At 46.8% G+C, this 23,989-nt stretch overlaps 1 protein-coding gene across 1 annotated transcript in view; it reads left to right on the top strand.

The window, feature by feature from the left end:
* The window catches only part of DYNC1H1 (dynein cytoplasmic 1 heavy chain 1), a 71,398-nt gene that overhangs the window by 11,929 nt on the left and 35,480 nt on the right, over window positions 1–23,989 (top strand). The window contains exons 5-26 of the mRNA XM_064292967.1: window positions 193–379; window positions 2,138–2,409; window positions 2,500–2,727; window positions 9,011–10,087; window positions 11,242–11,421; window positions 12,709–12,858; window positions 13,352–13,498; window positions 14,649–14,789; window positions 15,506–15,682; window positions 15,810–15,920; window positions 16,003–16,122; window positions 16,878–17,117; window positions 19,083–19,238; window positions 19,378–19,491; window positions 19,732–19,842; window positions 19,920–20,129; window positions 20,546–20,692; window positions 20,900–21,066; window positions 21,157–21,330; window positions 22,108–22,273; window positions 22,355–22,543; window positions 22,634–22,828. Of these exons, the coding sequence (XP_064149037.1) occupies window positions 193–379; window positions 2,138–2,409; window positions 2,500–2,727; window positions 9,011–10,087; window positions 11,242–11,421; window positions 12,709–12,858; window positions 13,352–13,498; window positions 14,649–14,789; window positions 15,506–15,682; window positions 15,810–15,920; window positions 16,003–16,122; window positions 16,878–17,117; window positions 19,083–19,238; window positions 19,378–19,491; window positions 19,732–19,842; window positions 19,920–20,129; window positions 20,546–20,692; window positions 20,900–21,066; window positions 21,157–21,330; window positions 22,108–22,273; window positions 22,355–22,543; window positions 22,634–22,828 (4,659 nt within the window). The remainder of the gene's footprint in view (window positions 1–192; window positions 380–2,137; window positions 2,410–2,499; window positions 2,728–9,010; window positions 10,088–11,241; window positions 11,422–12,708; window positions 12,859–13,351; window positions 13,499–14,648; window positions 14,790–15,505; window positions 15,683–15,809; window positions 15,921–16,002; window positions 16,123–16,877; window positions 17,118–19,082; window positions 19,239–19,377; window positions 19,492–19,731; window positions 19,843–19,919; window positions 20,130–20,545; window positions 20,693–20,899; window positions 21,067–21,156; window positions 21,331–22,107; window positions 22,274–22,354; window positions 22,544–22,633; window positions 22,829–23,989) is intronic.

The raw sequence follows: 23,989 nt of genomic DNA, 5'->3' as shown, positions 1-23,989 counted from the left end.
AAGTATGAACTCTGAGAGTGTTAATGTCACTTGTCCCATATCTTTGATTTCAGATCAAAAGCACTTTTAATTTTCAGAGGAGGAGATCTATTTGAAATATAAAAATTAGGTTGTAACGCATGTGTTTTGTTAGCAGTGCCTTTTCTGCCTTTGCTTAAATCTATACCCATAAACAATGTGGTGTTTTCAAAGGTGACCAAACTTGATCGAGATCCTGCATCAGGAACCGCCTTGCAGGAAATCAGTTTTTGGCTAAACTTGGAGCGTGCACTGTACCGCATCCAGGAGAAGCGGGAGAGCCCCGAGGTCCTCCTCACCCTGGATATCTTGAAACACGGCAAGCGCTTCCATGCCACAGTCAGCTTTGACACCGACACAGGTGAGAGCCAGAGCCAGCAGTCAGACCCACCATTGCTGATCTAGCCTTGGTGAAACCTACTAGATTGAGATGAAAACTCACATCTTTCCTGACTTTTTTCTCTCTTGCCCCTTGTGCCATCTTTCACTCGGTTCCAGGTAATGAAAGTGATTCCCCCACCTACCTGGTTCCTTTCTCTTCAGGGGTTTCAAGAATAGATTCTAGGCACGAGCATAGCAAGTCCTGGGAGTCTGCCTCCTGCTTTCAGTGACTTGGCTCCTTGAGTGGGCTGTACTTTTCTGGTATGAAGCCAAAAGTGCTTTTGACAGTCCAGCAGGAAGATGGTTTAAATTAAGCAGAAGTAATGTGCCCAGAAGATTGTGGGAGGAGAGCTGGTCAGCATTCCTTCCTCATCACTCTTTCGACCTGCTCCTGTCCGCTCTTCCCTGCCTTCCTCCTTGTTCGAATAAGTGGTCAGAATCGCTTCACTTCTGAGTAGGGCACAGCGCACGTGACGCTGCGTTAGCACTTGTGGGCACACAGATAATTGAGCGGCCAGGCTTGGCTGCACAACTCTGTGCCCCTAAGAAACAGAGTCCCTGGGGGCACCCTTGAGCTAAATAACAGATTGGCTTACAAAATAAAGAATATCATTTGTGAGTACTGTGCTCCTTTAAAAAATCATCTATGTGAGACCAAAATGGTCAACAATTTCTTTAACATAAAAATGAGAAGGTCAGGGGGCAGGGAAACTAGGTTTGTAATGGAAACGGAACAATCAGAATGGAAATAGCAAGAATGCCCACGTATTGTGAAGAATGTAACCAATGTCCCTGAACAATTAGAACAGGAAACAACTGCTGTGTAAACGCTCACAGTTTATTGTGAAGATACATATTGTTTAAAAAAAAGACATATTAGAACTAGGAATTAAGACTGCAATCGTCGTCAAGTTCTTCTCCCTCCCCTACAAAAAGAGGGGGTGCCCATATGTTAGAGGAAATTCCAAATAGCAGTCTTCCAGTTGCCTGGATCACATTGCACACATTACCTGGGCAGTTTGCTCACTGATGCTGCAATGCGTACATTGTTTTTTAAACACCTGTAACACCTCTATTTCTCACCGAATAACAATTATTTTTGCCCTTATGGAATCCTAGTGGCACAGTGGTGCAGTGGTTAAGAGCTTGGCTGCTAACCTAAAAATCGGCAGTTCACATCCACCACCCACTCCTTGGAAACCCTGTGGGGCAGTTCTGATCTGTCCTATAGGATTGCTACAAGTCGGAATTGACTCGACTGCAATGGGTGTTTTTTTTTGTTGTTGTTGTTGTTGTTGTTTTAATGCTTACGGCAGAGGAGGTCAAGAAATAGACTAGGACCCAAGTGACACTGTATCTGTAACACACCTAACCTGAGTCATGGCACAAAGTTAAATTTTAGTGTTCTTGAGGGTGACACAATTGTTTTTCTAAATAGCTATTGGTAGAACATTCAGGTAATACAGAAAGCCAGCAAGGTGAACTCTTTGAGGCTGCCCCCTATGGCCATTGGCCTGTGTATGGTTTGGTCTGTACTCTCAGAGAAACAAAAATGGGACCATCCTGCTGATACTGTTCCTGTTTTTCAGCTGTCAATAGGTTCTGTGTCACTGAAGCTTTTGCAACATCAGAATGTTGGGCTGTAGGATACATTGTAGTTTATTTACCCAGTTTCCAGCCTGGGATGACTGTCCCTCAGTGCTATTACTTTTCTTTGACCGCTTCTCTGTTCGTCTAGGTCTAAAACAGGCTTTGGAAACTGTGAACGACTACAACCCTCTGATGAAGGACTTCCCTCTGAATGACCTGCTGTCTGCCACTGAGCTGGACAAGATCAGGCAGGCGCTCGTGGCAATTTTCACTCACTTGCGAAAGATCCGAAACACAAAATACCCCATTCAGAGGGCACTGCGCTTGGTGGAGGCAATTTCAAGAGACTTGAGTTCTCAGTTACTCAAAGTGTTGGGAACTAGAAAATTGATGCATGTTGCTTATGAAGAATTTGAAAAAGTGAGTTTTAGAACGTTGGAGACCCACTCTCAGGCCGTCGAAATGAAAATACGCTTTAATAACATGATTCTTTTTTCAATTGTATCCTAGGTTATGGTAGCATGCTTTGAAGTTTTCCAGACTTGGGACGATGAGTATGAGAAACTGCAGGTGCTGTTGAGAGATATAGTGAAAAGAAAGCGGGAGGAAAACCTGAAGATGGTGTGGCGCATCAACCCCGCTCACAGGAAGCTGCAGGCACGCCTGGACCAGATGAGAAAGTTCAGACGGCAGCACGAGCAGCTGAGGGCTGTGATTGTCAGGGTCCTGAGGCCACAGGTAACGTCCACGTGATAAAGATTTGTAGATGCATTGCTTCGATGGCTTTTTTTTTTTTTTTTTTAAAGAATTAACTACTTATTTCTAATAGTTTAAACAGAGAGGAAAATATTCTTTGATGGTTGTGAGAGTGGGGAAGGAGGGAGGGAGAGGGGTATTTACTAATTAGATAGCACACAAGAACTATTTTAGTTGAAGGAAAAGGCAGCACACAATACAGGAGAAGTCAGCATAACTGGACTAAACCAAAGGCAAAGAAGTTTCCTGAATAAACCAAACCCTTCCAAGGCCAGCGTAGCAGGGGGCCCATGGTTTGGGGGGACATCTAAGTCAATTGGCATAATAAAATCTGTTAAGAAGACATTCTGCATCCCACTTTGGTGAGTGGCGTCTGGGGTCTTAAACGCTAGCAAGAGGCTATCTAAGATGCATCAATTGGTCTCAACTCACCTGGAGCAAAGAAGAATGAGGAACAGCAAAGACAAGGTAATTATGAGCCCAAGAGACAGAAAGGGCCACATAATTCAGAGACTACATTGGCCTGAGACCAGAAGAACTAGACGGTGCCTGGCTACAACCAATGGCTGCCCTGACAGGGAACACAAAAGAGAGCTCCTGAGGGAGTAGGAGAGCAGTCAGATTCTCATAAAAAGACCAGACTTAATGGTCTGACTGAGACTAGAAGGACCCCAGAGGTCTTGGTCCCCAGACATTCCGTTAGCCCAAGACTGGAACCATTCCCAAAGCCAACTAACTCTTCAGACAGGGATTGGACTAGACTATAAGACAGAAAATGATCCTGGTGAAGAGTGAGCTTCTTGGCTCAAGTAGACACACGAGACTGTGTGGGCAGCTCCTGTCTGGAGGGGAGATGAGAAGGCAGAGAAGGACAGAAGCTGGCCAAATGGACACAGGGAATACAGGGTGGAGACAAGGAGTGTGCTGTCTCATCAGGGGGAGGGCAACTAAGAGCGTATAGCAAGTCATATAAGTTTTTGTATGAGAGACTGACTTGATCTGTAAACTTTCACTTAAAGCACAATTAAAAAGAACTACTTATTTCTAATTTGCACTGCTAAATTCTTTAATTCCATTTGCATCTTGTGACCGTCACCTTTAAGATCTAGTGATCCTGTTTGATTATTGTTTCCATTCAGACATCTTGCCTGATCTCTAATATTCTCTATCTGTTCATCCCCACTTGTGTCATGCACGGACCCTTGAGCCAGACTTCCTGGGTTTTAAGTCCTAATTTAACACTTAGCAAGCTATGTGACTTGGCCACGTTATTTAACCTCTTCTCCAGAGTTCTCCTCTCTAAAAAAAAAAAGACCTGGATAATAATTGCATATGTCTGAGATTTATTAAAAGAATTAAATGACTCCTTGTTTTGTACATGCTTTTTTCCCCTCTGAGTTCACCTTTCTCTCCTTTCACCAATTCTTTTCTTTCTTTAAAAAATCCAATCCAGAAATATAAATAAGATGGATTGATTTGTAGACAGATGAATTGATAAATGGGTAGATATAAAATATATGATAAAGTAAATGTTAATCGGCCAAATGTTAATTATAGCATCTAGGTGGAGGTATGCGGGTATTTAAGGAACCCTGGTGGTGCAGTGATTAAGCACTCAGCTGCGAACCTCAAGGTGGGCAGTTCAAACCCACCAGCCACTGCCTGGAAGAAAGATGTGGCAGCCTGCTTCCATAAAAATTTACAGCCTTGGAAACCCTATGTGGCAGTTCTACTCTGCGCTACAGGGTCGCTATGAGTCAGAATCGACTTGACGGCAGTGGGTTTGGTTTTTCAGCTGGTAAGTAAAAGGTCGGTGGAACCCACCAGTGGCTTCATGAGAGAAAAGACCTGGCAATTTGCTCCTGTAAAGATTATAGCCTAGGAAACCTTATGCGGCAGTTGTACTCTGACCTGTAGTGTCACTGTGAGTTGGAATTGACTCAGCACGTAACTACAACATATGGGCATTTGTTCTACAATCCTTTTAACTTTCCTGTAGTTTGTAAGTTTTTGGTAATAAAATATGGGGAGGAATCCAGTCCAGAATTTGTGTCTTCTAGGAAACTTCACTCACAGGTTAGGAGAGCCCACACTTGTTGTTGTTAGGTGCCATCAGGTGGGTTCCAACTCATAGTGACCCAGTGTATAACCAAATGAAATACTGCCCAGTCCCGCGCCATCCTCATAATTGTTATGTTCGAGCCCATTATTGCAGCCACTGTGTCGATCCATCTCATTGAGGGTCTTCCTCTTTTTCACTGACCCTTTACTTTACCAAGCATGATGTCCTTCTCCAGGGACTGATCCCTCCTGATCACATGTCCGAAGTATGTAAGACGAAGTCTCGCTACCCTTGCTTCTAAGGAGCATTCTGGCTGTACTTCTTCAAAACAGATTTGTCCATCCTTCTGGCAGTCCATGGAGAGCCCTTTAACAGTAAATAGTTCTTGATGATTCCTGAGCGTCCTTTTACTCAGTGTGGTGGTAATTTATGTGTGGGCACATGTGTGTATTTTGTTGATTTTTAAACGTTGACCTTTTATACATCAGATTGAAACTGTTGCCTGCTCCCTCTAGTCCCAGGGTCCTTAAGCCTTTTTTGCTGTGGGCCTCTCTCGGAGTGTTTTTAATTGGCATGTTGAGTCCATTCACATTTAATGTAATTACTGATATGGTTGGACTTAGAGCTACCGTTTGACTATTCTTGTCTCATTTTCTTCGTTCCCTGTTCCTCTTTGCCTTGTGTCTTCTTTTTTAGTATATCGTTTTAATTCCTCTAATCTATATTTTTTATAGATTGTAGCAGTATTTCTTTTCTTTTTTAGTGGTTGTTGGGATTGCTGTATGCACCTTTAATTTAGAATAACCTACTGAATACTAGTAAAATTTAAGAACTTTGTACCAGTACGGGGCAGTTCTGTTCTATCCTATCGGGTCGCTGCGAGTCAGAATGAACTCAATGGCAATGAGTTTGGTCTGGTTTTTGGGTTTTGTACTAGTCTAGCTCCATTCCCTCCTGCTCGTGTGTATGTATGTGTATATAAAAAGTATATATACACGGAGAATAGTGGATGCTAGTCTTGTCATATATAATGGATTTATATATATTTATAAACCCAACAATACAGTCTTACAAGTTGTTTTAAATACCCATGCATTTTATAGAAATTAGAGAAAAACGTGTGTATACGTGTGCGTGTATACATATATGTATAAACTTTTGCAGTTATCCACGTATTCACAATTTCCAGTTCTCTTCATTCCTTCCTGTGGATCTAGAAGGTGTCCTCACCGTCTGTGTCTTCTCCCTTTAGCCTGATGATTTCCCTTAGCATTTCTTGCAGGATAGGTTGGCCAGCAACAAATCCTCTCATTTTTTGTTTCTCAGGAAAAATATTTCAGTTTTATATTGAAAGATGGTTTTGCTGGGTGTGGAAGAAGTCAGCTATCAGTTCTGTCATTCTTCCTCTATAAATGATGAGGCCTTTTATTTTTCTGGTTCCCTGCTGTTTTCAGATTCCTGTTTATTTTTGCTGTTCTGCAGTTTGACCGTGGTGTATCAGGTATAGTGTTCTCTGGTTTATCAGACTTCGGGTTCGGTGAGCTTTTTTTGTCTCTTAAGTTAATGTTTTCCACCAAATTTAGGGAGTTTTCAACAGTTGTTTCTTCAAATCTGTCTTCAAGTTCATTGGTTCTTCCTCCTCACATCTGTTCTTGAGCCCACCTAGTGAATTTCTGAAATTTTCCAGGAATCGCACTGTTCATCTCTAGAATTACCATTTGGTTCTTTTTTATACTTTCCATTTCTTCACTCATTTTTTGCATATTTTCTTTTTACTTAATTTTTTTTTAATTATTGGAACATATATAACTTCCTTGAAATCTTTTTGTGCTAAATCCATGATCCAGGCCCATTTGAAGTCACTTTCTACACTGTGCACTTTTCCTGAGTTGGGGGTCACACTTTGCATGTCTGGCCACTTTTTGTGTCTTTGCACATTTAATGTTTTTTGTTGAAAACCGGACGTTGTAGATAATACGTTGTAAACCCAAGGTAATACGTTCTAGCAGTTGTGAATTCTGTTCTTCTGAGTTGTGTTGGGTTTCTGTTGTAGTGGCACTCACCTTGCCTCAACTTCTATTGCACAGTGTGACCTGTGTCTCCCTGGCTCTCTGCACAGCTGTCTGTGATTTTAAGCCTGACTCCCAGGGCTGGCCCTCAGCAGCAGTCCGCCCGTGCTGTGGGCAGAGGTGATTCTTGGCCTCCCTGAGCAGTGGGGCCTCCACCACTGCCGGCTAAGCTGTGCGGAGGTGGAGGGGCGTTTGGAGGCCTACAGGCTTGAGTTTCGCCAGGCTTTTTATTCCTGCAGGGCCCCCTGGTGTCTCCTGCCTGTGTCATTTATTCTCTCTGCCTTTTGGGGGCGCTATTACCTGCAATTAAATTTAAATTAACTGGTGCTTTACTCCCACAGATAAGACTGCACGTTTTCACTGCCTGAGCTGGAGGGGACAGGAGCACCCCCAGGCAAGAAGGCCAGCAGCTCACAGGTCTTACCTGGTGCAGTAGCAGTTTTTCATGAGTAAACACATCTCAGGTTGTGGACTCATGTTTGGTTGTTTTCCATTGTCCTGAAGTAATTGTTTTTAATAATTTGCCCAGTTCTTGTCTCTATCCCACCATTACCAGGAGCCCTCAGAGTGTTTTTAAGTGCTGAAAATAAAATGCACAGGTTTATAAGGTAAACAGCAATATTTTCAAACTTAGAATCTAGTCATCTGCGTGCCTCTCCACACACACTGGTGACAAGTCCAGTACCAGAACCTTGAAGTGCGATGAAGATAAAAAAGATCCCAAGAAGAGCACAGCTGTAGTGTGAGGAAAACCACCAAAATTAAACCCATTGTCTCGGAGTCAATTCCAACTCATAGCAACCCTATAGGACAGGGTAGAACTGCCCCATAGAGTTTCTAAGGAGTGCCTGGTGGATTCGAACTGCTGACCTTTTGGTTAGCAGTCATAGCAGTTAACCACCAAGCCACCAGGGTTTCCACAGTGTGATAGGAACTTACTTATTGGCAATGAAGTCATGGGTACCACAAACAACTGTGACTTGCAGCCTACATTCAGAATTGTAGGAAATTTTAGTTAGATGTTAGTGAAAATAGTGATTTTAATTTTCCCCCAGTCAAATTCACAGACCATCTGAGTTTCATCCTAAGTATCTGTGGACCCCTGGTCAGCACTCCTGCCGGGCTCTGTGGTTCTGTGGGAGAATGGGTCTGAGATAGATGTGGGAGTCTAACACTTCCTCTTTTTTGTATTTTAATCATTTAATTTTTTGGAGAAAATACAGCAAAAAGGATATACCATTTTAGCAAATTGTACATGCAAAATTCATTGACATTGTTTACATTCAAGTTCTATAACTGTTCTCACTCTTCTTTTCCGACTTAGTCCACCACCATTAACGTGAACCCACTGCCCCCTAAGCTTCTCATCTAACCTTTTGAGGTGCTGTTGTTAGTTTGATCCCACACAGATAAATCTTTGAAGGAACTCAGTGTTCAAGACAGACGTACTTTCCTAAGTCAACTAAACTGTTGGGTTCTAAGCTGACTTCCGGGGAAAGTTTTAGTTTGAGGTTCAAGGTCTGAAGACTTATCTCTTGAGGTGTAGCGATCTTGTGTTTGCTTCGTGCTCTGCCCTGGTAGCACCTAGGGAACTGAAGGTCCTTCCCTGCCACCACAGTGCTCTGTCTGTCCCTCTGCTGATCCCATGAATTGTAATTTAAGGCTCTGAAAATCTCTGAAAGGAAGACTTTATCTTGGATACTGAGTTTGTATGTAGCACTCTCATGAATTACTGGGCTTTCTAGTGTGTTTTCAGTGAAAGTTTACATGGCAAATTGGGCTCCCATTTAACCATCTCTGTACACATTGTTCAGTGACAGTGGCTACGTTTTTCATAATGTATCGTTGTTCTCTTCAATGCAGTTTTAATCATAGACTAAACCTTGAAAAGGTAAGTACTAAAGTCCCAGTTTTTTACATATGTTGTTTTGACCATTTAAGCAACGAAGCTGCATCCCCAGAAGCTCTTTATAGTGCAGATTCAACAGTATTTGACTTGATTTTGCTGCGTGGTGGTTCTAAACCATCCAGCTAAAGTTAGGAGCCTGCATAACTGGCAGGTGGTTTTGTGTGGTGCAGCAGAACAGAAGTCTTCATTTGGTCAATGCTTTTTGTTACAAATCTCCCCTTTTAGGTCACAGCAGTTGCACAACAGAATCAAGGAGAGGTACCTGAACCCCAAGATATGAAAGTAGCGGAGGTTCTCTTTGATGCTGCCGATGCAAATGCCATTGAGGAAGTCAACCTTGCTTACGAGAACGTCAAGGAGGTGGATGGGCTCGACGTCTCCAAAGAAGGCACGGAAGCCTGGGAGGCTGCGATGAAGAGATATGACGAGAGGATCGACAGAGTGGAAACCCGCATCACTGCCCGCCTCCGTGACCAACTTGGCACTGCCAAGAACGCGAACGAAATGTTCAGGATCTTCTCCAGGTTCAATGCTCTGTTTGTCAGGCCCCATATCCGCGGGGCCATCCGTGAGTACCAAACCCAGCTGATCCAGCGTGTGAAAGACGACATCGGGTCTCTGCACGACAAGTTCAAGGTCCAGTATCCACAGAGCCAGGCATGCAAGATGAGCCACGTGCGTGACCTTCCCCCCGTGTCAGGGTCCATCATCTGGGCCAAGCAGATAGACAGGCAGCTGACCGCCTACATGAAGCGTGTCGAAGACGTCCTTGGTAAAGGCTGGGAAAACCACGTGGAAGGGCAGAAGCTGAAACAGGACGGGGACAGTTTCCGCATGAAGCTCAACACTCAAGAGATCTTTGATGACTGGGCCAGAAAGGTGCAGCAGCGCAACCTGGGCGTTTCTGGGCGCATTTTCACCATCGAAAGCACACGTGTTCGAGGCCGGTCAGGAAATGTCCTGAAGCTGAAGGTGAACTTTCTCCCTGAGATCATCACACTCTCAAAAGAAGTCCGAAACCTCAAGTGGCTCGGCTTCCGGGTCCCACTGGCGATTGTGAACAAGGCACATCAAGCAAACCAGCTGTACCCGTTCGCCATCTCGCTGATCGAGAGCGTGCGCACTTACGAGCGGACCTGTGAGAAGGTGGAGGAGCGCAACACCATTTCGCTCCTGGTGGCCGGCCTGAAGAAGGAGGTGCAGGCTCTGATCGCAGAGGGCGTCGCCCTGGTGTGGGAGTCCTACAAACTCGACCCCTACGTGCAGCGCCTAGCAGAGACGGTCTTCAACTTCCAAGAAAAGGTGCGTTCTGATTCAGGTCTCGAGGACCCTGGCAGTGACGTAAATATAACCAGTTGCTGTTGAGTCGACCTGACTCAGGACAACCCCGTGTGTGTCTCAGGAGTAGAACTGTGCTCCGTAGGGTTTCCAGTGGCTGATTTTTTGGGGAGCGGATTCCCAGGCCTTTCTTCCAAGGTGCCTCTGGGTGGACTTGAACCTCCATCCTTTCAGTTAGCAGCCAAGTGCATGCACCCTTTGCGCCACCCAGGGACTCCAGTTTAAATACAGGAATAGCTAAATGGGAGCCCTGGTGGCACAGTGGTTAAGAGCTCAGTCAGCGATTTGAATCCACCAGCCGCTCCTTGGACACCCTGTGGGACAGTTCTCCTCTGTCCTATAGGGTCACTGTGAGTTGGAGTTGGCTCAGTGGCAACAGGTAATAGCTAAAGCTATTAAAACATTCGTTCTGCAGTGGGTAATAGCTACGTCTGTTAAAACATTCATTCTGCCACAGAAGGTGTGCAGGAGGCCATGGTGGCCAAAAGTAGTTAGTGGGCTGGAGGGTAGGTCAGGGGTAAGAAGCCCTTTTACTCACTGTGCTGCTTGATGGGGTCGGGGCTGTAAGGAGACCATCAAACAGCACCTCGTCTTCATCGCCTGAGTTAGGAACTAGTTGGGAGATAAGGACGCAGGAGCCTGCGGTGCTGTGGTCCGTGAGAGAGCTTTAGGACTGAGAGAGTGAGCAGAGTGGAGGACATGGCTACTGGCCTGCAGCCATATCCCTCACTGACCACCCGCCTCAGACGTGGACTTCCTTCCCAGTCACTAGCATAGCTGGACCGTTGAGGCCCCTGGCGGGAGCTGCATCTGTCAGCAGGCCAGGGCCGACACATCTGGTGCCCAGGCCAGCTCTGCAGGCAGGAGGGCCAGGTGGAGAGCCTGTCTTCTGTAAGCGGAAGGGAGGAAGGGGGAGAAGCCGATAGTGTTCCTTCCATCCCCCTTCCCACTGAAAATGCAGGGGTGGGATGAATGTTCTCCTCAGCCCCAAAAATGGGAGTAACTCTTTGTGAGAGAGCGTCCCTGTCTCAAACACGGTTCGTGAATTGAGAAGAGGGTGTATAAAAATAAAGGAATAGAGTAAGCAGCATTTTAAATATTACATTTACCTCCTTTAGGTGGATGACCTGCTGATTATTGAAGAGAAAATAGACCTGGAGGTCCGCTCCTTGGAAACATGTATGTATGATCACAAGACGTTCTCTGAGATCTTGAACAGAGTCCAGAAAGCGGTGGACGACTTAAATCTGCACTCCTATTCCAACCTGCCCATCTGGGTCAACAAGCTGGACATGGAGGTAGGGCTGGGGCCTGGCAGGGCAGCGCCTTTCGCTTCCTGCTGCTGGCGCCGGATGGACCCTTTCCATAAATTTGTCGTGGAGAAGCATCCTCCCGTCAAAGTTATTAGGGCAGTCCCCCTGGAAGTCCCACTGAACTGATGACAACTGCACCGTGCTGACTCCAGTTCTGAGGCTTGGAAGCAGGGAGCTATGAGGGAGGAGAAAGAGCCCCCTCTGTTTTCTGGATGTTCGGAGATATGCCCCGTGCCCTTCCCTACTCACCTTATAATTGAGGTGGCCCTTCTCTCTAGCATTCCAAGCATCCTTGTCCACCAGCCCTGTCCCTCTCTGCCACCTCAGTTTAGAAAGGAATACCCAGCAACAAAAGACCTCTTAGTTCTGGCATAGAGGATCCCAGCTAGGTCTTGGGGGTAATTTTATTAAACAAAATCATGTTTTGTGGTTGGAATCCTCTGAGAAGTCAGTGTATATATTTATGTATATTTGAAGCCTGCCTACCAATCCCCCTGAATCTTCCAGTTTGTAGACTTCGGAGCAGCACGTATCAGAATGAAGTGATGTGTCTTGGGAAGGAGGCGATTTTGGGGCAGACAGGTTAACAGTAGATAGGACATAGTGAGTCAGTGCCCAGGGTTTTGGTGGCCCACAGCTTGTCCCTTCTGCCATCTGTTTTTAAATGGATACATAAATGGGGGTGCAGTGTACAGTAGAATGTTAACAGGAAGGTGAACAGACCCCACTCTCCTGAATCCCGTTTTCGTCACAGCTTCCCAGGATGAGTGGGTGCTAGAAGGCAGACTGTTCGCAGATGCCTGTGGGCATCCCATCCATGGAGGGTCCACCGCTCTGATTCTCTGCCATAGGAGATTCTTCTCCTGGCTAAAACAAAATGGCTTCATCTCCAAATTGTAGTTTCCCAGTGTCGTCTCTGAGGTGGCCAGGAAAGCCTTCTTGTGCTGTGAATTTTCTGTTGTATTGAACAGTTATCAGGCCTTCACTGCATCGGCTGTGTTTGTGTTCCAGCCCTGGGCCACTTCTCAGTCGAGAGCACGAGGACTCAGCCCAGAGACGCAGAGCAGTCAGCCTGACTGAGACAGCAGTATTAGTTGTCTGGGGCTAGGAAGGATGTCACAGAGCGAGACTCTGAGGATAAAGTGAGGGGAGATCATAGTTTAGTAGCTGTTTACCTTTGACCTGACGCATCTGCTGCTTTCTAATAGACTCACGTGGTTTGCAAGCTAACTTTTTGAGGAAACACTGTTCTTGACATTTCTTCTTCTGCAGATTGAAAGAATACTGGGTGTCCGCCTACAAGCTGGCCTGAGAGCTTGGACCCAAGTCCTTCTTGGACAAGCGGAAGATAAAGCAGAAGTTGACATGGATACGGACGCCCCACAAGTCAGTCACAAACCCGGCGGAGAGCCAAAGATCAAAGTGAGTGCTTCCTGTGGCACCCAGAGACCGTCGTGGATGTCAGTCAGCTGGTGCCTTCTTGCGCACCTGTTGTGCACTTAACACTGCGGCCCTAGGGGGGCCCAGGAGGAGCAGCAGGGCCAACCTCTGACCTTTTATAACACAGATCACAGCACAGAATTATAGAGGACAGTGTCATGTCTCATAATGGAGCCCTGATGGCACAGTGGTTTAACAGCTTGGCTGCTAACCAAAAGGTGGGCAGTTCGAATCTACCAACCGCTCCTTGGAAACCCCATGGGGCAGTTCTACTCTGTCCTGCAGGGTTGCTATGAGTTGGAATTAACTTGACACCAACAGGTTTGATTTTTTTTTTTTTTTTTGGTGTGTCTATTATTTATGCAACAAACTCTGTGATTCATACTAAAGTAGCTTAATTAAAATTTAGAGGATTTATGTACCAACGCCATTTTAAAATAGGTTGCTGAGTAAGAGCGACACCTTTCTTTTCCAGAATGTTGTCCATGAGCTGAGAATAACCAATCAGGTCATCTATTTGAACCCGCCCATTGAAGAGTGCAGATACAAGCTGTATCAGGAGATGTTTGCGTGGAAGACGGTCATCCTGTCTCTCCCCAGGATCCAGAGTCAGAGGTACCAGGTGAGTCTTCGGGGACTTGACCTGTGTCTCTGACCACACTTTTCCTAGGGCTCTTGAGGGATGGCCCCCTCACCCGCCTTTAACAAGCTCTTTGTGCGTATTTTCAGACCCAGGCGCTACCGTTAGGGAAAGCAAGCCGAAGCTCTGTGTAACCTGACATTTTTTCCAAATAGTTACTCTGCACTACAGTCTCCTCTCAGTGGTCTCTTAGAAATTCCCTCTACGAGCTTCTTTGGGAGTCCTAATTCCTGCTGCTTTTTTCTTTTTTTCCTCTTTCTGTTATGGAAACCTTCAAACATACACGGAAGTAGAATCTCAGGCACTTCTGTCACCCAGCTTCATATATCAACACGTATTTGTATTATGTTCTCCTCTCCCCACTGCGTTATTTTAAAGCAAATCTTGTTGGTAGACTCTTATTACTATACTTCTAGAGTGAAATGAAACCCTGGGTGCTCTTGCCCTTGCTGATGTCCGGTCAGAGCGCCCTTCAGGTGGACGTTCGCTTGGCTCACTCTGTGCCCTCCTTCCCTGAGCTCCTAACACCCGCCACCCGGCACTCCCTGTCTCACTGCCTCATCTTTCTCCTCAGCACTTCTCACCGTCTGAATTTCTGTTTATTTTTTATCTTCCTATATTGTCTCTGCCAGTAGGAGAGAGATCCACATGAGCAGGGGGTCTGTAGTTTGTTTATTGTACCTGGCACATTATAGGCACTCAGGTAGTTGGAATGAATCACCCAAGTTAATGAAAACATTTGGTCATAGTTATTGCCTCATCGTATCAGATAGCGTCATCAGCTCTTCCCTTCTCGAGTGAAAAGGCTCAAAGCTCTGGCTGCCGCTGTCCTCCGGCTGCCGCGGCGGGTGCCACGCCCTCCGCTCCTGGCTCTCGGCCTGCCCTTTAAGTGATTTCACCTTGTGCCGTCAGCAAGGCTGTATCTTTCTACCTTGTAGTGAATCTGATGTTCCTTTTATTGGGTTGGTGTGTTAGATAATAAGTAGATTTCTTGGTTATTTGTGGCTGAAGTAAGTGGATGCAGTTTTCACCATGACTTACCCTGTCAGGTCATTTTAACTGAGTAAAAGGTAACTTTGAGGTTACTATTTTTGTCCACTACTTGCATTCATTTGTGGCTCTGGTTGGTTAGGTGGGCGTCCACTATGAATTGACTGAAGAAGAAAAATTCTACCGGAACGCTTTGACGCGGATGCCTGACGGGCCTGTAGCCTTGGAGGAGTCGTATTCTGCGGTGATGGGTATCGTGACTGAGGTCGAGCAGTACGTCAAGGTGAGAAGCAGCATGTCCTGTTCAGGTGTGAGAGGTTATGTATGTGGAGCTAACGTTCAGGCTGTGTAGATACAGTTCACTAGATAAATAACACCTGCTTATGTTCAGCTCAGGTGTGAGAGGCTACACACGTGGAGCTAACGTTTGGGCCATGTAGCTGTGGTTCACTAGATAAATAATACCTTCTTTTAGAGCAGAGTGCTCCATAGGGCAGATCTTTAGGGGTATCGGCTACCACTTTGGAGAATAGTAAGGTTTTTTTTTTTTTTTAGTATAAAGACGTCATTTTAATTTCTTAATTGATTAAGAGAAGAGGACATTTGGGTAAGAACGGGACAGGCACGTAATCGTCTAGTCCTTCAGCTTCAAATTGATGTGAGAAGCGGTGTAATGACTTTTTTTTACATATTATCGTTATTTATTGTGATAAGCATACAGGTTACAGAGAACGTTTACCGTTTCTGCAGCCTTCACAGGTACAGTTCAGTGACATTAATTCCATTCATAATCGTGTTCAGTCATCACCATTAGCTGTTGAGAACTGTAAATTTTATTTTTTGATACAAAAATTCTGAGAATCTGAAGTCAGAATTTTCTGCATATAACGGTGACAAAAGGACCCGAACCTCTTTCATGGAACGTGAGCATCACACACACTGAGAGTCCACAGAAGGCAGGTTCCCACTGTAGTACTTAGCTGTGCCCTTCATCTGCAGGTCTGGCTTCAGTATCAGTGTTTATGGGACATGCAAGCTGAAAACATCTATAACAGACTCGGGGAGGATCTGAACAAATGGCAGGCTCTCTTGGTCCAGATAAGGAAGGCCAGAGGAACTTTTGACAACGCGGAAACCAAGAAGGAGTTTGGACCAGTGGTTATAGACTATGGCAAGGTGAGCTCGGCATCTGGTCGGAAGGTTTCAGGGTAGCTGTGAGAGCGGCTGTTCCCTCTGACAGACATCGGAGGCCCCCTCCTGTGTGAAGGAACTGACGGCCAGTCTCACACTTACCCTCCTGCAGGTCCAGTCCAAGGTGAACTTGAAGTATGATTCTTGGCATAAGGAGGTTCTCAGCAAATTCGGTCAGATGCTGGGCTCCAACATGACCGAATTCCACTCCCAGATCTCCAAGGTGAGGAGGGGGACTCGCCGGCACAGCGGGCCTGCTGGGAAGGCCTGCCTATGTGTTAACCTGCCGCACGCTCTCTCCCCAGTCCCGCCAAGAGCTGGAGCAGCACTCAGTGGACACGGCCAGCACCTCCGACGCAGTGACCTTCATCACCTACGTGCAGTCTCTGAAGCGGAAGATCAAGCAGTTTGAGAAGCAAGTTGAGGTGAGCTCTGTGAAAATTAAAAATTCCTAAACTTACCCCTAGTCTAGTTTGTTTTCCATAACATTTTACATCCCGAGGGAGCGTTCTCAATGTGCCACCCTTTAAGGTGCTGTTTCTTAGGATGCGGTCCCTGACCCTCTGGGCCATAACCACCCGATGTGCTTGTTAAGGTGCAGGTACCAGTACCCTGGCAGTCTGCATTTTACATCCTGAGGGAGCGTTCTCAATGTGCCACCCTTTAAGGTGCAGGTACTAGTGCCCTGGCAGTCTGCATTTTACGTCCTGAGGGAGCGTTCTCAATGTGCCACCCTTTAAGATGCAGGTACTAGTGCCCTGGCAGTCTGCATTTTTACCAGTGTCCTGGCAGTCTGCATTTTTAAAAGCTCTGCAAGGTGATTCTTAGGCACGGTAAGGTTTGAGAGCCACTGGTTTTCATCCCTTAAAATTTTTGGTGGTTGAGCTTCAGGCCGTCACACCTAAACGTCCGTTGTGTAATTTGGAATGAGGGGTGGAGCACAGCTCCGCACACTTCATACCCGATTTGGGGTCACATGGGTGCAGCTAGTGCAGTAACTGGACTGGCCACGGAGCGCTCTCCGGGCGGCTGCCCCAGAACCTAGGGCGGCACCTCTTAGGAGAAGCGCAGGGGTATGGGCCGCGTGTGTCCACAGCCAAGTGTCTTCTCTCTTGTGGGAGCCTAATGATGGTTCCTGGGGCCTTAAGAGAAAAAAGCCCATTTGTTTTCCTTCCCGAAGCTCTACCGCAACGGTCAGCGCCTGCTGGAAAAGCAGCGCTTCCAGTTCCCGCCTTCCTGGCTCTACATCGACAACATCGAGGGCGAGTGGGGGGCCTTCAACGACATCATGCGGCGGAAGGACACGGCCATCCAGCAGCAGGTGGCAAACCTGCAGATGAAGATCGTCCAGGAGGACCGGGCCGTGGAGAGCCGCACCACCGACCTGCTGACCGACTGGGAGAAAACCAAGCCTGTCACCGTGAGTCTCGCCCTGCTGTGTGCTGAGAGCACCGTCTGCTGTGTTTTCTTTAAAACTTCAGGCTTTTTGGCATGGATTAGCTTTGCAGTAGTGAAGACCTTCTCCCGTTCTATAATTAAAACACTGTTTAGTGCTTAGCATAGTAAATTTAGAAGTATAGAAGCTAGAAAACTTAGTCTTCTTCTTACTCAGACCCCCAATGGCAGTCATTTAAGTTGGGAAACAGTTTTAAAGATTAAAAGGTTTATGTTCTTAAAATTAAGGCGGCCTGGGGGCGCAGTGCTTTAGAGCTCGACTGCTAACGGAGGGGTTGGAAACCCACCAGCTGCTCTGTGGGAGAAAGGTGTGGCAGTCTGCTTCTGTAAAGATTACAGCCTGGGAAACCCTACAGGGCAGCTCTGCTCTGTCCTATAGGGTTGCTATGAGCAGGGATCGACTCAGTGGCAATGATTATGGGTCCTTAAATTATTCACTTACATCGGCTTAGAAACTAGAGTTTAATTTTTCAGACATAGACCAAGCTGCTAGCTCTCTGTGTCATGGGAGGCAGGTCCTGTTGTTGTAATTGTCAAACTTTTCCTTATCTGGAACCTGCCACACCCAGTTCTCTTCATTCGTTCAAGTATTTATTGAGCACCTGCTGTGTTCTGGAGCCCTGGTGGCACAGTGGTTAAAGTGCTCAGCTGCTAATTAAAAGGTCAGCAGTTCAAATCCACCTTGGAAACCTTATGGGGCAGCTCTGCTCTGTCCTACAGGGTCACTATGAGTTCGGTCTGCTGTGTTCTAGGCATGGCTCTTGGTGGCGGGGATGCAGCAGTGGGCTCACTAATGGCACTCCCGCTCCCGCAGGGAAAGGCCAGTGGTCAATGGGCAGGAGAAGTGGAGTGCAGCGGTGATAAGTGCTGCAGGCGGAAGTCAGTGCGGAGGCTGATGGGCTGGGGCAGGGCTTAGGGCCGTGTCCAGGAAGGTGACACTGAAGGCTGCAAGACGGGGCTGGCAGATCGTGCTGGTAGTTAGGGCCCAGGGGGTAGGTTCAGGGGCGCAGCAAGTGCAAGACTCAAGCAGGTGGATGACAGCAAGTTTGTGTCATAGGGGCAGAATTCAAATTTTATTTATTCGGATATGCACATACACGGGGTCAGGAAAGAGAGAGAGAAGGATTGTTAGAATGTGTTGACTTTCCATCTGGTTGTCTACTCTGGGGACGTGAGTTTTCCACAGCAGACCCTGGGGCAGACGTGGTCTCCCACGCTTACTGGCTGGTGCTCTGTCCCGTCCCAACCATGACTGTACTGCCAAGCTTTCTCCGGTTTTCTGTGGTCTTCGCTTGTGGTTCCTGGTTCACTGGCCCATGTTTTAGAAAGAGAAATGCCACCACTAGGTTACCAAGGCCAGCTCCAGCGGGGAGTGAGCACTAATCCACAGGAAGATTCTTGTCGCCACAGTGTGAATGTCCCTTACTGCCTCACCTTGGTGCCAGCAATGTGTTATAATTAAAATTTTCATTGTTTGTTTGCTTTGGTGGAAAACTGGTTTTTATGTAGTGGCTCTTAAAAGTTATTAAAGTGAAGAGGGAATGTGTAGATAATAGGGTTGCTGTTGAAGTAGAGTCCACTTTAGGTGAGAACAGGGCTTTATTTCCCATTCTCTTTGGAGACTGATTTAATGACTCCTGCGCGTCAGCCAGTGTGGCTGGGGGCCCGAGAGCTTTTTCCTCTCAGCTGGAGAGCGTTCCCCTCCAGGCCCAGGTCTGTCCCGAGCCTTCCCCGCAAGGCACGTAGCGCAGCAAAGGCTCCCCTTCCCTTCTCACACTTTTGTACCTTCAGGGATGCACGGTCACAGTGTGCAGCCTGTGGGGCTGCTACGTGTGTGGGGAATCGCCGTCTCCCGACGCCATCTTAAGGCCAGCGCATTCGTCTCTCCTGAGACTTTGCTCTGCAACGCTCTGCGTTTGATGACTTTCAGGGCAACCTACGGCCAGAGGAGGCACTGCAGGCTCTTACTATCTACGAAGGGAAGTTTGGCAGGCTGAAGGACGACAGAGAGAAGTGTGCCAAGGCCAAGGAGGCGCTGGAGCTGACAGACACAGGGCTGCTCAGTGGCAGCGAGGAGCGTGTGCAGGTGTGAGCCGTTAGAGTGGGAGGCGGGACCTGGCTCTTATCATGACTTGCCGTTGGCCTGAGTGGTCTCTGTGTCCCTTCGAGATTCCGAGATGATTAGTAATTCCAAAATGTGACTACTTTGTGCTTCTCAAGTGCAGGTGGCCTTGGAAGAATTACAGGACCTCAAAGGCGTTTGGTCAGAACTTTCCAAGGTCTGGGAGCAGATTGACCAGATGAAGGAGCAGCCGTGGGTTTCAGTGCAGCCCCGAAAGGTGTGTTTAGTTTAAACACGTTTGTGTGTAGCTTTACGTATTAATTAACAGCTGTGTTTATTTAGAAACTTTGCAAACAGGGAACTGTATTGTGAGTTCAGAGTGCCACTTAACGTCCTACAGGTTGCTCACGTCACTCATACAGAACAATGTGGAATTTACTGCAAAATCATTTTTTAAAACTATTTCACCGTTTGAAGGAATTAGAGCAAACTAAATATCTTGTGTTTCTGTTGGCAGCTCCGGCAAAATTTAGACGGGCTCTTGAACCAGCTGAAAAACTTCCCTGCCCGGTTACGGCAGTATGCATCCTACGAGTTTGTCCAGAGGCTTCTGAAGGGCTACATGAAGGTAGGTAGCTCAGTCTGGCACGGTGGCGAATGTCCACCGGAAACAACTGTGTGGGTGACCGTGTGTCCTCTCCCCAGATAAACATGCTAGTGATCGAACTGAAGTCCGAAGCACTTAAAGACCGCCACTGGAAGCAGCTAATGAAGAGGCTGCATGTTAATTGGGTTGTTTCTGAGCTCACCCTTGGCCAGATCTGGGACGTTGACTTGCAGAAAAACGAAGCTATTGTGAAGGATGTGCTGCTTGTGGCCCAAGGCGAAATGGCTCTGGAAGAATTTTTGAAACAGGTACGCACTAGCACCAGACTGCCACTTCCATGTCCTGTGTCAGGCCATCACATAGATGTGAGCTGTGGAAACAAAGGAGGTAGAAGGCAGGGTGGCTCGTGGTCAGGGGCCGTGGAGAGGCACATCCACTGGGAAAATCACTTTAAATCAAAACTTTCTCTGGAGAGGAGTGTGCTGTCACATTGTAGGAAGAGCAACTAGGGCCACATAATGATATGTGTTTAAATTTTTGTAGGACAGACTGACTTGAGTTGTAAACTTTCACTTAAAGCACAGTAAAAAAAAAACTTCCTCCAGGACAGTACTGTGTGTTTTAGCCTCTCAGATGGGCTTCGTCATCTCTGGTTCTTTTTGTCCCCATCGCTCTTGGTCCCTTGTGCAGCCACACATTGACTGCGTGTTCTATTTCCGTTCAGATAAGAGAAGTGTGGAACACCTACGAGTTAGACCTGGTTAACTATCAGAACAAGTGTCGCTTGATCCGCGGCTGGGATGACCTCTTCAACAAGGTCAAAGAGCACATCAACAGTGTCTCAGCCATGAAGCTCTCACCGTATTACAAGGTACCGTGCAGGGACGGCCCCTCTCTGGCCGGGGCTCCCCTGCACTCCACTGGGGGCCTCTGGGTTTGCAGTAACTAGATTCCTGTTTTTCTGAGTGTCAGTCACATAACATGACGGGACGTCTCAATCTGCAGTTTTTCAGTGAGTTTTGACGTATCTGTGATGGTAAGTTTACACTTGCACTCCACCTTCTGTTTGGCCCACTAGGTTTTCGAAGAGGATGCCCTTAGCTGGGAAGACAAGCTGAATCGGATCATGGCCCTCTTCGACGTGTGGATTGACGTGCAGAGGCGGTGGGTCTACCTGGAGGGCATCTTCACAGGCAGTGCAGACATCAAGCACCTGCTGCCGGTGGAAACCCAGAGATTCCAAAGGTACAGACCCAGCCAAGAGCCCAGGAGCCAGACGGAGCTGGTGATCCTTCTATACCAGAAGGCTAATGCGCTTTGTCATTTGATTTGCAGCATCAGCATGGAGTTTCTGGCTCTGATGAAAAAAGTCACCAAGTCCCCCCTTGTTATGGATGTTCTGAACATCCAGGGGGTCCAGCGGTCTCTGGAAAGGTTGGCAGACCTGCTAGGAAAGATCCAGAAGGCATTGGGAGAGTACCTGGAACGGGAACGGTCGTCTTTCCCCAGGTAAGATTTTTGTCTTGACACATACTGAACTAAAGTTGCTTTTCAGTTATCCTTCCTCCAGCCGTTCTCTCTCTGTCCTGGGCCCGTGTATTGGTCAGTTTCATCATCCAGGGTCATGTTAGCCAGTGATCGGTATGATGAATGCCATTTCCCTTTTAGACAGATTCTTAGTGCAACCAGTAATCCTTAATTATCTACTTCAGATTTGTGTTTAAACTTCATTTAAGCTGTCGTCTGCCCTCCCAGGCCGCTTGCATCTCTTAAATGTTTAGTTGTGATTATCTTCTAAGTGCTATTGCTGCCTTTATGAGTGGTTTGCTTAGTGTGAATTGTACCAAAACCCAAAAAGACCTGTTGCCATCAAGTCGATTCCAACTCACAGCAGCCCTCCCTCTAGGACAGAGCAGAACCGCCCCGTAGGGTTGTCAGGGAGTGGCCGGTGGAGTCCAACTGCCAGCCTTCGGGTAGCAGCTGAGCTGTTAGCCATTACGCCACCAGGGCTCCCAGTGAATTGTACAGGTTTTAAAAAAAAGAATCCACAGAGTAAGATGAACGACGTGAAGTTCACTGCCTTCTCGGGCTTCAGCCTCTCACTGGGTAACCGCATATCTTCTGCAGGGGCCGGACAGAATTTAGGTCTGACCTGAATTCAGGCTGGAGATTGTCCGTTCCCATCCACGTCCTCCTTCCTTCCTACAGTTTGAAAATTTTGCCTCGATTCGCCGTATCTGTGCATATGAGAATATTTTAGCAACTTAAATTCCTTTTTAATTTTAGGTTCTATTTTGTGGGCGATGAAGATTTGCTTGAGATCATTGGAAACAGCAAGAATGTAGCTAAACTACAGAAGCACTTCAAGAAAATGTTTGCTGGCGTTTCGAGCATCATCCTGAATGACGATAACTCTGTCGTCCTAGGCATTTCCTCCCGAGAAGGAGAGGAGGTAGTTGAGGTTGTGTTTGTAGCTTGGGAAGCATCTCTCAAATGTTTGCATATCTTACTTCTTGAATTGCTTTTGTTTTAGGTTATGTTTAAAACTCCTGTGTCAATTACTGAGCACCCCAAAATCAACGAGTGGCTCACGCTGGTAGAAAGGGAGATGAGAGTCACCCTGGCTAAGCTTCTTGCCGAGTCTGTCACGGAAGTTGAGATTTTTGGTAAAGCAACTTCCATTGACCCCACTACCTACATCACATGGATCGACAAGTATCAGGTAACGTGTGGTGGATGTAGAGCAGCCTGGAGGTCAGGGCACCGACTGGGTCCTCAGGTGATCCTTCTGGAACCTGCTTGTGTCTTTCAGGCCCAGCTTGTTGTTCTGTCAGCGCAGATTGCCTGGTCTGAAAATGTGGAATCTGCTCTAAGCACCATGGGCGGGGGCGGTGACGCAGCTCCCCTACACTCCGTGCTGAGCAACGTGGAGGTCACGCTCAACGTGCTTGCAGACTCCGTGCTGATGGAGCAGCCCCCACTCCGCAGGAGGAAGCTGGAGCACCTGGTGAGTCCAGACCCTATGCGTGCATGCTTTCAGCTGGGTGTCTACAAGGAATCGTTCTTAAAAGATGTGAATGGCACATGTATACCCCAGGGTGGGTATGTGGCTCTCTGTTCCTGGGAAAGCTGGTCTTGGTGGAATACAGGAGTGACACGACATCGCTGTAGAAAGAAAGTCATAAGGCTTGATCAGAGTCTGTTCTCTCCCCCATCATCTTCCCAGAGCAGCACCGGGGTAGGCTGGGAGGCACTCGTATGGGCCGGCAGGTCTCTGAGCCTGGTGTCACTTACCACCAGGCGGCATGCCCTGCGTGCAGGTGACTGGCCGGTAGAACAGCACTGGCGGTCAGGATTCACCCACCACACTTTATGCCAGTTGCAGAATTTTTATTTAAAGTCAGTGGTTTTACCGTTGGTTTTTGCTGCAGCTGTCTTGATCCTATAATTCTATTGCACGTGTAATATCTCTTTTATCTCTTAAAAAGGACTTAGTATTTTGGAATAACTTCTGAAAGTCCCTGTTACCGGACCTAGAAATTCAATTTAAGTCTAACAAACCAGGCTCAGGTCCAGAGAATGCTCCAGAAAACGCAGAACTACAATTTTGTTCTATGAGAAGGTGCTGTACGACTTTAGCTTGCAAGAACACACTGTACAACTAGTTTATGATCAACTTTTTGTTTTGTGGTGAAAATAGACACACCAAAGCATTTGTCAGCACACCACTTTTCACATTTACAGTTGAACGACGATTACACTTTTCACGTGCCACTGTTATTATCCTTTTCCAAAACATTCTGCCACCATTAACAAAAACTTAGTGCCCTTCGAACAAAAACTTCACCTCCCCCCGGCAAGCCGTGGTTTCTATATATTTGATTATTTCATGAAAGTGAGATCATACAATACTTGTCCGTTTGTGATTGACTTATTTCACTCAGCATAATGTTTTCAAGGTTCATCTCTATGTTGTAGCATGTATCAGGACTTCATTTCTCTTTATGGTTGAGTAACATTGCGTCATATGTACGTACCACATTTTGTTTATTCATTCCTCTGTTGGTGGGCATTTTGGTTGTTTCCACTTTTTGGCTATTATTGAGAGATGCTGCAGTGAACATTGGCATAGGGATTTCTGTTTGTGTTCCTGCCTTCATTTCTTCTG

The sequence above is a fragment of the Loxodonta africana genome, chromosome 10 (genome assembly GCF_030014295.1).
Source record: "Loxodonta africana isolate mLoxAfr1 chromosome 10, mLoxAfr1.hap2, whole genome shotgun sequence".
NCBI classification, from domain to species: domain Eukaryota; kingdom Metazoa; phylum Chordata; class Mammalia; order Proboscidea; family Elephantidae; genus Loxodonta; species Loxodonta africana.
This window is presented reverse-complemented; position numbering and strand designations above follow the sequence as displayed.